Below are 13855 nucleotides of genomic sequence, written 5' to 3' on the forward strand. Positions count from 1 at the left end.
TTGTGGACAGAATTAGGTTAGGGTCATTAATCGGTTATTAAGTGAAACAAAAAAACAAAACAAATCACAGCTATTAGGGGCATGGTTAACTGACAACAGCTGATTTTCACCTAGAGTGTAAGGTCTGGAATCAGTTTTAACAGTATGTCCCATTATAACCTGGTGGATATGTTCAAATGGCCCATTTGAACATATCCACCAGGTTATAAATAAGCAAGGTTCCCCTTTAATGTACTGTAATGTAATGTTTTGCTCAACATGCAGATGCAACGGTCTTTATAAACCTAGTTTTTTAGCACAAATGCTAAAAGCCAGGTAACATCACTTTGATACTCACCATGGAACATTCCATGGCAACGATTATGAGACACATACCTGATTTGACAGATTAATTCAATCTCATATTTAGCAATTGTCTGCCGATGATGCAAACATAATATATATTATAACTTCCAACAAATGATGTAACTATCTACTTAATAATGATCACAGACCAGCTAGTGATTCTCATTTTGTATGTGCAAAAGCAACTTCGCCCTGACTTTGGCATCTAGCTGGTTAGAGAGTGAGTCAGCGCCGGCAGTAGTGGGTGAGTGAGCCAGCCAGGCGTTAAAAAGCCTTTAATATGATAATGGATGAAATGTCAGCCAGCACACTGAGTAACGATGCCTCAGCTCTCTAGAGGAGAGAGATAGAGATGAGACCAGAAGAAGGGGGGCAGAGATGAAGAGGCTGACTGAGGGTGGGATCAAAGTGGCCGACTGGGCGAGAAAAGCTCCTCTCTCGTATCTCCGAAAGAGAGGGTTAGAACAAAGGTGAAGACAAAGACTGGAGGAAATGTGTTAAAAGCACATGAAATATTTAAGGTCAAGGGGAGTACGGGTGCTGTGATAATTTGTGTGCTGAGGTTGTGATTGGACATCCCTGAAAGAAAGCAGATTTGTTTTAATCAGCCTCCAGGTTGTATAACTAAGCTCATTGTCATTGTAGTCACTGTCACATTGTTTATAACAAACTTGGGGACCTAAAACACCTGAAATAAACTTGTGGCTATGTCTAATGAAGGGTTACGACCGTAATGTTGCATTAAAGTGTGGATGATTGCAAGCTGTGGCAGTGTGTGGGACTCCAAAGACATTTAGATAATTACTTGCGCAAGCAGAGCCCGCAAGTATTGTGGTCGGCTGGACGTATGTACGTATGGTATGCGTGGTAGGTATACTGTATGTTGATGGTGACGTAATTAATATATGTTTCAGATTACATACATGTATACATACAGACATTACCTTTTATCCACCCGACATTGAAACATCTTAATTACGTCACCATCGACAGCCAGTTATAATCCGATATTGAAACATATCTTAATTACGTCACCATCAACATCCAGTATATATACCTATACCACACATACCGTACATACAGTACATACGCCAGCCGACCACAGTATAGTACTTTCAACTTACATACATTTATAGGCTACATACATATACGTTACCTGTTACCCAACCAATATTGAAACAAACTGACTTATGTCTTTCTCTTAGGACATAGACATAAGTTCTCTCTCCTACACCATGACTGGGTTGAAGAAGTACATGGAACACAGTTTTCGTGTGGTGGCCTACAACAAGCATGGTCCAGGGGTCTCCACGGAGGACATCACAGTTCGCACCCTGTCTGATGGTTCGTTGCGTTATAAGATGGAAGCATTTATTTCTATAGGATAAAAAGAGGGAATAACCAGGTGTTCAACCAGGTGATAATGGTAAAAAGAGGGAATAACCAGGTGTTCAACCAGGTGATAATGGTAAAAAGAGGGAATAACCAGGTGTTCAACCAGGTGATAATGGTAAAAAGAGGGAATAACCAGGTGTTCAACCAGGTGATAATGGTAAAAAGGTGCTCACACGGATCAAACAGGATCAAGCCATAGAGAGACGATCCGGGCACTCAAAACAAAAGTTAAAAAGAGAGAAAAGCCTTTATTAAATTAATTCTCGACCATTAACTGGTCTTCATCAGGGCGAGAATGAAGAACATCACCAAACACACTCATAATGACTAATTATTATAGCAACCAGAAACACCGCTTTGCAATGAGACCATTAGCAGGTGTCAGAGGCACGTTACATTGATATGCATATAAATGCACTCAATCAACCTTGAGCTGCCACACGTATGTGTGACAGCCAGAGGTGTCTATAGTTGGGGAAGTTGTGTACACAAAGATTGTTTTGCAGTTTAGCGAAAATAGCAGATCTACAAGCTCTATGTTCGGCGAGTGTAGAAGGGAAAGAAGGGGAGGAGCTAGGATAGATCCACTCCAGTCTACTAGTGTTTAAGTGGTCAAAGCAAACAGAGGAAAGTCTCGAGTGTTCATTTAAAAGTGCCATGTGAAATTTACAGTTCACATTCTTCTGTATGTTACTTACACAATCTCTTTTTTCACCATGCACTCTTGTTTTCTTCACAGTTCCAGGTGCACCTCCTCAAAACCTCAGCATAGAGGTCCAAAACTCAAAGGTAAGCCCTTGATTATGTTAAATCATTATGAAATAAATAAAATAAAAGGCATCACATAAACAACCTCACTCTCAGACACAGTGGGTATATTCACATCAAAAGATCCTCATTCACAGACGCAACACAGCACCCCCCCCCCCCCCCCCCCCCCCTCTCTCTCTCTCTCTCTTTGAGGTGATCAGATAGATAGCCCACAGGCCAGAGCACACTCTTTCCATGTGATTAGGTGTGTCAGAGACCTGAAGCCCCAGCTGGTTAGGAGGGTGTGTGAACCCTCATCGATCCTCTCATCGGCTAGAGAGTCGTCGTCTGTCAGACAGCTTTAACCTCTCTATCAGTCTCTATCTGTATCTGCCAGAGACCGTGGGGCTCAACACTAAACAGGTTCTCAAAGAACTGCAGCCTCCGACTTGATAGTAGAAGCGAAACTACTGTAGCTGGGGAGAGTGCACAACATTCAGTATATAAAAGACTAGACTGCATTGTGAAATGCAGTCTAGTCTTTTATATACTGAATTTGAGTACGAGTGTGTAAAAAACAAAATCTACCCATGAGGAGTTAAAGCTTCCTCTTCTACGCCGAATTTGAACGACGGGTTTCCTGCGCACATGCTGAGATTTTTGCCTTTGAGCCAATAGAGCATGCCTGCTTACTCAGGGGATAAATTTAACCATCAGGTCAAATTTCCTGTCAGATCCTGTGTCTAGGTGAGACATTGATTTGAGTGAAAGTTGGATTGGATGACTGGTTAAATTTTTAATGACTTTCTTTCTAGAACCTCATTATATTCATATAAGTATGAATAATTCAATCTTCAAAACCTTCCTGCAATGGACCATATCAGTCTACCGTTACGTTATACACTATATACGTAGTATTCCATGGTGACGTTTTTGAGAGAAAAAAAAGCACATACCGTAATAATTTCATACATTGACCACGAGCGAGCGTATAGCCTATACGTGCGCATGACGCACAGCGAATAATTATGGTATACCGTCTGAAATAACCTAGCCTACAGCACTGGACCATATTCACATGGTGGTCATTTTGCTGTTAGGTCATACTAGGAACCATACTGAAACCCTAACTGTACAACTGAACATTATATGTGCAGTTGACAGTGGTAATACTTATAGCACATGTCAACCTTATAAAAAAGACTTTGATGGGATACGTTTTCCCTGTTTTTCTTCCTTTAACATCTGTCTGTTTCCTGTGATTTTCTGAAACTCAATTAAACACATTTTCTTTTTTTTTTATTATATTTTTATTAGGTTTTTTCCATTTTAAAATACAAGACATACATGACCAAACAAAACATAGGAAATAAAACAAGAGACAAAACAAAAAAGTAAACAGAACACGTGGAAACAAAACAAAACAGACAACAACAAAAACAAAACAGACCCTCACAAGTATCCTTACCCTCCCATGCCCCGGGGGAAACAGAATGAGTTACTAAATTTGAGATTCATGCATTAAAGTAATTAAGATTAAATGCTAGCAATAGTGGGAGCAATGTAAAGAAAACAAATTGAACTATTTCATTTTTAAATATATATATATATATATATACACACATAGCCTACATGTATCCATACACACATATACATACATACATGCACATACATACACATTCATACATATGCGCATTGCGCACACATACGCATAACCGTGCACACATGTACATACATGCACGTACACATATACGCATGATCACAGTATACTCACAGTAGAGGGGGAATATTGGAATTAGTTCCTACTTAAATTGTGGTTAAGGAATTAATGTATGTGAGGAATGGGTCCCAGGTTCTGTAGAAGTTATTCAACGAACCCCTAACAGTGTATTTGATTTTTTCCAAATGGAGAAAGGATGACAAATGTTTTAGCCATAATGACACCTCAGGAGGATTAGGGCTCTTCCAGTGGAGCAATATACGACGCCTGGCTATAAGGGAGGCAAAAGCAACCGCATCGGCCTGGAATCTATTAAATCTGCCTCCTACAGGGGACACACCAAAGATGGCTATAAAAGGACAGGGTAATACAGAGAATCCCAGGACCAGACTGAGTGTGTCAAAAAAGGATTTCCAAAAAGAGGCGAGCTTTGAACAGGAATAAAAAGTATGTGTGTGGTTTGCAGGGGATTGAAGGCACCTGTTGCATGAGTCGTTTGTTTCTGGAAATAGTCTACTAAGCTTAGCTTTAGTGTAATGAATCCTATGAACCACTTTCAATTGAATCAGGCACATACGAGCGCAGGCACATGAATTGTTAATCCTAGACAGCACATCAGCCCAATATTCCTCGCTCAGCTCAGTCCCAAGTTCGTCCTCCCATACGCCTCTCAACCCAAGTAGAGAGGTTGTTCTAAAGGAAACAAGAGCATTATAAATTGATGAAATGTTAAACATAGAATCTGGTGCAGACATGATGGACTCCACTAGGGTTTTCTCAGGTAAACTGGGGAAGGGTTTAAAATGGGTGCTTGCAAAGTTACGTATTTGGAAAAATCTAAAAAAGCTATTGTTTTGATTATTCAATTTGGTGGTGAGTTCTCCGAGAGAAATAAATAACCCATCACTGTATAGATCCCTAAAAGAGATAAGGCCCTTCTCCTTCCACTTGCTGTATGTTGAGTCCAAAGAGGAGGATGGAAACAAATGGTTTTTACAAATGGGCATAAGGACCGATGGGGATTTTAACTCAAAATGTTGTCTAAACTGATTCAAAATTTTCAATGAAGAGAGAACTACTGGATTGTTGGTATACTGGGAATAACGTGTTGGTAGGGGGGCAAAGAGTAATGCTGGAAGAGAGGATGTGCAGGATTTTCTAGTATTGGGAGCAGCGTGGGGACGTGCAGCACATGTAACTAACAAGCTAGGACGAACACCATAATAAGGAAAATGGAAATAATTGAACTCACTTAACACAGATTTAATTTGCGTTATTCCCTTGACTCAAGGTGTGGGGAGGAGTGTGCATCCATACTGTATTCAGGGGTTTTGTCGCATCACTGCAACAGTCGGGTAGTGTTAATTAACTGCTCTCCCACACTGAGTTACCCCCCACCTATCACTGCACACACACACACCATGCACGTGAGCCCGCCAGCCAAGAGTCAGCATTCATCTCCCTGCCTCAGTATCCCTGCAGGGGAAACTGCACCGCCACACATGCACACGTCTCTCAACAGGACCACTCGGTATCTATTATGCATACATTTATTTTTTCCTAATGTGTCTATCGGTGTTGCATCACTGTGTTTGTCTTTCGGGGCTCCCCTGCTGTAACACCACTGGCAGGAGGATGGGAGAGGGGCAGGTGAGATAGTGTAGTTGAACAGTGAGTCACAGAGTTAAATTAACATAGATAGCTAGTAGTTACGCAAAGGTCCGCGAGAGGTTTTATCTTGGCTGCAAAGCCCCAAGGTCACCTCTACAGAAAAGCATTCAGGGGGGCGTCAACTTGGGGTCGACAAGGTTGACGACTCGTGAGACAAGTTTTGGCGGTTTAATGCCTATGTGTTCCCCGATAGGGAGTTCCTCCTTAGCGCAATGCCTCTTCATCCCGTTCATCATGTCACTGTGTTCTTGTCAACCCCGGCAGAGCATCATGGTCCGCTGGCAGCCCCCGCCCCCTGGACTACAGAATGGGGAGATCACCGGCTACAAGATTCGGTACAGGAAAGGAACGCGGAAGAGTGAGGCTGCGGAGACCACTGGAGGCAGCCAGCTTTCACAGCTCATTGATGGTATATACAGTACCAGTGAATTGGTTCTGTAATAATTGGGAATAGGGAGTAGCAATGCCTGCGGGTGAAGTTTTTCGAACTTCCTCTTTACATTATCTAGTCATGGTCTGTGAAATTGATAGCTTTGTCTGGCTATCGGCAGTATTTTAACATTTTGGGCCTTACAACTCAGGGCTGCATGAGTCTCATTTCTTTTTTGATCAGTGTCTGTAGTTCTGTTTATGAAGTCAGTTGGACTTTAAACACCTACTGTCGGCATCGCTCATGCTCACAGCAGCCAAGAATGTGGACGGTTTCACCAGACGCACTCAGCAACGATGATTAATATTACATGTGGTCTCAGCAACTTTTTTTTAGTGGCCCAGACTCATGCTGCGTGCTGCATCAAAGAGAATGCACACTTAACCCATTCAGGCCTGACGTCGAAATTTAAAAAAAAAAGTTTTCTAAATCATGACAATTTTCGGAAAGATTTGAGGCACATTTTAACGATTTTTCAAAAATAGCAGATCTACAAGCTCATAGCGCGCCACTCGGTGGCGCGCTATGAGCTTGTAGATCTGCTATTTTTCAATAGCTAAATTATAACAATGTTTAAAACACCAAAAGGGGTTCCCGCCCCAAAATGGGTTAATGGTTAATGTGGTTAAACGCTAACGTGACATGGTTGCGTTCCAGGTCTCAATGGATTAAAAGTTGATTTCTGAAGAGATTCTAGTGGTGAAACAGAGGGGGATGTTTGTCGGTTCAAAGGCATTTAGAGAGAGATGTTGTAGCCTGGGAGGCATGAGTGGTTAAGCAGTCCTCAGACACTGCCCCGAGGGGTGGCCCAGATTAGTGGGTAGAGACGAGGAGTTGATGGGATTAACATGTAGCATACCAACAGGGACCAGAATGATGGTGGTGATGATGATGATGAAAAACTATTTCAGCAAATGAACACAGCTACACATCATTTATTGTCAGCAGGCATTCCCGCCTATTCCGAATTCCAAATCTGGCCCCTGCTGTGAGACAGTTGCCTCCAAAATAGAAACATAGCTAATTCAAACATCAAGAGATCTGCATCTCCCTTGGAAATATGTTTTCTTCCACCAGCAGCACCAGCACACTTCCGGCTGAACCAGCAATGGCAATGGCACATAGTAATCAGTAGAGAGAAATACATCTCCGACCCCTCAATGATATTGAATTGAGGAGAAGGGTGATTGCACTACCACAAAACCTGGTGTATTCCTCCCTGGGCACGCTTTAATATAGATTTTCCCTTTAAACCATGCAGAGAAATGTTGGGCATCTCCTGAGAAATATTAGTGTTTATTTTGTCTGCATGGTCATGTCCTAGTTGAATCGTTGAGTGACTGAAGAGCCAGTAAGAAGTTGCCAGTGAGAGAGAAAAGTTGTAATGGAAGAATTTGTGCGAAGTCATCCCCTATATAGTGCCTCAAGTTGAAACATTGGTCTTTGGCTGATCTACTATCTATCTAAAGGTGGCCTTACACTAGCCGATTTTTTTCAATCTGAAATCTGATAGCACCACACACTACAGGATAATCAGAAGCGGGGCAGAGCAAATATCAAACATTCTTGATGTTGATCGGGGCCGATCCCGATCGCGCTTTGAGCGGTCGGGCACCCCCCGAGCGTCAAAAATGCCCGATTATCGGCTAGTGTAAGGCCACCTTTAGTCAAGGTTTGCTTGTATGTTTGTTTGTTTGTTGTTCCGATAAATATTCTGATTGTGATACTTGAGTAAAAGTGATAAAGTAAAAGCATGTTCAAACATTCTTCTTAATGCAGTATAATATCCTGAAAGGATTCCGCCAAAGTGGAGAAAGCGGCACTCCAAAAATAATAATGCATGAGTAGCTCAGTTGACCATTTTCTTTAATTAAATTAGGATTAAAGAAAATGGTCAACTGAGCTACTTGTCTTGCATTTTAACTTTGGAGTGCTGCTTTTTCCACTTTGGTGGATTCCTTTTCTGAGTATCACTTGTTAGCTGAGCTGAGCACACGACCAAAAAGCCAAGCAGAGGACCTGGACCTGCTACCTACCACAGCAGTAGCAGTATAATTCCCCTTAATAAGATAATTCCCTGATAAGATATGAATAGTTCACCCAAAAAAATACTTATTTTCTATAAATTGTTTTTGACCCATCCCTAAGCAGATCATTGTGTGTGTGTGTGTGTGTGTGTGTGTGTGTGTGTGTGTGTGTGTGTGTGTGTGTGTGTGTGTGTGTGTGTGTGTGTGTGTGTGTGTGTGTGTGTGTGTGTGTGTGTGTGTGTGTGTGTGTGTGTGTGTGCGCGCGCGTGCATTGTCGTTCCCCTAGGTCTAGAGCGGGGAACGGAGTACACCTTCCGAGTGTCTGCTGTGACAGCGAATGGCACAGGACCTGCCACAGACTGGACCACCACGGAAACGTTTGAGAGTGACCTGGATGGTAACGTCAACTGATTTACACACCACACATGCATGGTCACTATACAATACATTTGAATGAGCCATTAAGTAAGACCTACAACTGCCTTCTAAATCAGTAGTTCTCACACTTTCAAGATTTTTCAGAAATGTTTAAAAATAGATCTCGCAGAGCCATTTTGCAATATTAGGCCAGCTGACTCGGACCGCACAACATGCCCTGATTAACTGGGCATTTTCTCTTCTAACGCCACCAGAGTCCCGCGTGCCAGACATTCCCAGCTCACTCCACGTCCGTCCACTGGTAAACAGTATCGTAGTGAGTTGGACGCCGCCTGAGAACCAGGATATTGTGGTCCGTGGTTATACCATCGGATATGGAATAGGCAGTCCCCATGCCCAGACCATCAAAGTGGATTACAAGCAGCGCTACTACAGCATTGAGAATCTTGGTAAGAACAAACCACTGCTGTTCACTCCTTTTCTTTTTTTTAACTGATGGAGGTCACGGTTCTCAGATTACACCACAATTGTTTACTATTTCTTTCCTTAGACTTTTGTTTTCCTCTCTTAATGTGGTTTGAGTTGTCTAGCTAATAGAGCATGTTGTGTTTACACAAATATATTTGAATTGACTGTTTTCCGAGTGCATTTAAGTATAAACTCCCCCTGCAAAGGCTTATTGTGTGTTTTGTACTGGCATGAGCTGTACTTTGTCTTCGAATCCACCAAGCCCTTAAGAAGTCGAGGCAAATAATGGTTAATACTGACATAACAATTCCAATTGAACACAGTATTCCCATGATGCATTTGCTTTTTTTGATTAGAACAGTGCCTTGTAGCGCAAACAATGCACAACATGAGGAACATCAAAATGATGTTAGGATCTCGGAATCCCAATGTAGGTACTGTAGAATTAGAAGATACTGAACCATTGTTTTCTTTCAATATCATAACAATGAAGAGCACAGATGAATACTCAGTCAAGAATTATTACAATGGCAGCGATAATACATTGATGAGCAGTTGTCTTTTTTCCTCTAAGATTAGAAAACCCAAACTGGTGTTTCCTTTGGTTTTGCCAGATCCCATTGATCTATTAATTCAACTTTTATTACAATATTGGGCTCATGTCCTAAGTTATATTCTAGGATGAGGCATGCAGTTCAGAATAAAATAAAAATCACACCCGTGTGAAGTGAGGGGCGCTAATATACTAAAGTCTAACTCATGTTGATTAGGTGATGTAATGGTGATGTAAAACAAACGGTGCCAACACAAACATTAAATGCCATTAACAATAAAGAGACAATATGACGTACATTTTCCCTTCATTGTCAATGGCGTTTTTAAAACAAACATTGAACTAAAAACAAACATTAAACCTGTATATACGAGGGGCTGGCGCCCCTCAAAAATAAAATAAGCATAAAGCGAGAGGAATTCAGACATTCACTAATATTGCGAGTGGATCTCAAGAGCATCAGCTTGATTAGCTTGCAGCATCCCATCCGTTTATCTTTCTGTTTCATCTCTCCCTTTCCCCCTCCCTTGCTCTCCCTCTCAGACCCCAGCTCCCACTATGTGATCACACTGAAGGCCTTCAACAATGTGGGCGAGGGGATCCCAGTGTACGAGAGCGCCATCACTAGGCCACAGTCAGGTAGGACTTACCCACCAAATACGTATTACAAACACACAGGAGCACACGCAAGTACTTGCACTTGCTGCACAAAGCAGCAATGTTCAATGCGATGGATTGATTTCTAAATGATTAAATGCTGTCAACGTTACGTAGTTTCCTTCACTGATGAGATGCCCAACAAAATCTCCATCTATGCATGGAATGTCTATGTTCACAGGCTTCTGTGTGCGGCCTAGAGGGCATCTGAGCATGTGCGGCACTACAAGTCTTACACTAAATGCGTTCGGGAAACCCAGCCATTATCTGAATGTGTCCAAGTCCCAAATCCTCAAGAATATTACTGCCGGTCTTAACCAGGTTTCTCTGCAATCCAATTGAAAATATTCTTTGTGACTATTGTCACACTTCATTCATCTGTAATTGGATGCTCACGGTCATATAGTGTCTTTGACATTGGTCAATAATAGGCAATATTGCTTGCATGGTACAGCAAGGTCTTGCAACAGGAGACAGCCAGAATTAATATTGTTTGAGAGCATTCAGCTTGGCTGGCTGCCGATCCATAATTCTCTAACACTCAGATCATTGCTCTGCTTGACAATAAGCAGTAGAACTCGAGCCACGCTGTGCCGTACATGAGATCATAAACATAATGAATGAAAAACTGTCTGTTAGAGGTGTGTGTGTGTGTGTGTGTGTGTGTGTGTGTGTGTGTGTGTGTGTGTGTGTGTGTGTGTGTGTGTGTGTGTGTGTGTGTGTGTGTGTGTGTGTGTGTGTGTGTGTGTGTGTGTGTGTGTGTGTGTGTGTGCACGCGTGCGCGCGTGTGCGCGCGCTCGCTCGCTCACACACACACGCGTGAGCGGGCATCTCAGAATGTGGGCCGTACCCCATGTCTTCAGGAAGTCAACCTCCTGTCTCCCAACTCTGTTTTAATCGTACCAGTTTGTCTTTGACACAGCACCATTTCACCATGCACCGCTGTGCCGGGGGGGGGGGGGGGGGGGGAGGATGCCGGAAGACAGGAATATCATCAATATGCTGCATGGGGCAAGCAGCCTATATACACACTCAAGCAACACACACACACACACACAGCAACAAACCCTTGCATCCACACATTTTTCGAAAGAAGCTCTCTCTTCTTCTTCATCACACACAATACACACACATGCCGCCACCAGCACACACAAGCAGACCCCCTGTCGTGGCTTTGGCAGCCCTCCGTCAGAACCAAAGCCCACTGCCATCATCTGCCACTGAGTCCTCCAGGGTGCATTCCCGCTAGTTTGTTCAAGTCAGGATTAAAAAGATGAGCTGACCTACATAGTGCGTGTACTTTTTAAAAAACAACTTAGAAATCTTGGGAAACTTTCCTTAAAAGCCTGCTTGGTTGAACCTTTTACAACACGTAATAGCTGCATTGAAAAGCGTAAAAGATGATTACAGGAGCATGAGATGCCAGGGTATGGTATTGGTATTGTACTGTTCTGCAAGTTGGGCAACTCTGACCCCTCAGTGTGTCTCTGCAACCACATGAATACTTCGATCACTTGCACGCATGCACACACACACACACACACACACACACACACACACACACACACACACACACACACACACACACACACACACACACACACACACACACACACACACACACACACACACACACACACACACGCAATCGAGCAGTCCAGACCATATAAAAAAGAATATAACGAGCACTGTGCTACACAATGAGGTGTCAAATGGGGTGAGTTTGAGTACCACGGTCCAACAAGTAGTTGGTAATTGAGGAGGCATGCAGCCCCTCGTGGCTGACTGACCACTGGGGGGGTTCTGTTTTTTTCATGGCCACTGGACCATGGTCAGAGCTTGGAGCACCCAAGCGGCTGGCTGATGCAGAGCAGAACAAAGCGTGGCCAGCAGCCTGTTCCAAGTAGCCATCTTGAAGCATTTATTCCTCAACATGGCGGCGATGGATGTGCATTGTGGCCAGGGAGCCACTTACTTGAGCTGCTGTGTCACACAAACATTTACAAGGGCATAATGACTAATAAGCAGTCACTTCACACATGTTTTTATCCACGAAAACACACCCACACACAGGTTGTTTGTTAGGCAACAGCGTTTTCTTACACATTATGTGGAACAATATTATCAGGTGTTGGATTTGGATTGCATAGCGTATTTTCAATTAAAAGGAGGAAATAATGCTAAATTTGAACATTTAAATAACGTGCCTGCTACTGTGCTCTACAGAACTGTACTAGTGACAACTAGTAAACGCTTCCCATAAAAATAAATTGAGATGAAAGAATTGGACTTCAGTTGGACAACAAAAAGGTCGCTTTTCAAAGTGACTTTCTGAATAAAATGTATACATTTTCTGCTTCTGAATTGATTGTACTACAACATAAGATTAGACAATTGCAATAAGAATAACATATCAAAATACTGTATAACAATTAAGCTGTTTATCTGAAAGCTGAACTAGTTCTGCACCTGTTCCCAAAGGGAGATATTTAAGCTAAATTTAGAGTTCACGGATGTCTTTTGAAATGTCATTCTTATTGCAATGGCCTCATTATTTTAACATTGCAACCAAAAACTTGATTCTAGTGAAATGGGGGAAAAACATTCCCTACAAGATGTGGACTAGTACAATACCCTCCATTGTATGGTTTTGAAATATATGTGCATACAGTATATACAGTAATATCTACCACTTGTCCATAAACTTTTTCTGTCTTCAGCCTGTAGGCTTCAAGTTAGTTTTAACGACTGGATGCCCGTCAAGGACATTGAGTATAGCCTATTGTTATAAATGTTCAAGTGAATTCCATTCTTCTTAGTGTTACAAACTGCACCTTGACTTTGTATACAAAACAATCTGCTTAGTTTTGTGCATCCCTAAATGAGTTCTGTCTTTACTGCCTCTTACTTTCCTGATAGATCTCATGTTTCTTGTGAAGGGATTATTGTCTTTCCCACTGTAAATGTCAATGATAGAAAATGTATGTGTTGTACAGTAGCCTCTGTATAGCAACCCAGTCTGTAGATACTGTAGATGTGGTTAAATGTATGTGTTGTACAGTAGCCTCTGTATAGCAACCCAGTCTGTAGATACTGTAGATGTGGTTAAATGTATGTGTTGTACAGTAGCCTCTGTATAGCAACCCAGTCTGTAGATACTGTAGATGTGGTTAAATGTATGTGTTGTACAGTAGCCTCTGTATAGCAACCCAGTCTGTAGATACTGTAGATGTGGTTTCGTAGCCGTAGTAACCTGTTTTCTAATAGAATTTTCTCTCTCTTTCTCTTCACCCTTCCCAATCTTTTCCCTGTCACGATCTTTCTCCTCGTCCTCCTCATTTCCGTTTGTCGTCCTGCTCCGCCATTTTGTAACTCATTAACACCACCTCTGATCCACCTTACCACGCCTCTCTGTTGTTTGTCTTTAATTTGAACCCATTTTAATTTTGTGTTACGTGTGC

General features: G+C 42.2%; 1 protein-coding gene across 4 annotated transcripts in view; it reads left to right on the top strand.

Moving 5' to 3' along the window:
• The window catches only part of neo1a (neogenin 1a), a 200514-nt gene that overhangs the window by 166951 nt on the left and 19708 nt on the right, over nt 1–13855 (top strand). For all 4 annotated transcript variants that reach the window (XM_079496866.1, XM_079496868.1, XM_079496867.1 and 1 more), the window contains exons 11-16: nt 1551–1689; nt 2480–2529; nt 6146–6290; nt 8625–8735; nt 8971–9165; nt 10281–10376. In XM_079496866.1, coding sequence (XP_079352992.1) covers nt 1551–1689; nt 2480–2529; nt 6146–6290; nt 8625–8735; nt 8971–9165; nt 10281–10376 — 736 coding nt within the window. The remainder of the gene's footprint in view (nt 1–1550; nt 1690–2479; nt 2530–6145; nt 6291–8624; nt 8736–8970; nt 9166–10280; nt 10377–13855) is intronic.

Source organism: Electrona antarctica (genome assembly GCF_951216825.1).
Source record: "Electrona antarctica genome assembly, chromosome: 3".
Taxonomy (NCBI): Eukaryota; Metazoa; Chordata; class Actinopteri; order Myctophiformes; family Myctophidae; genus Electrona; species Electrona antarctica.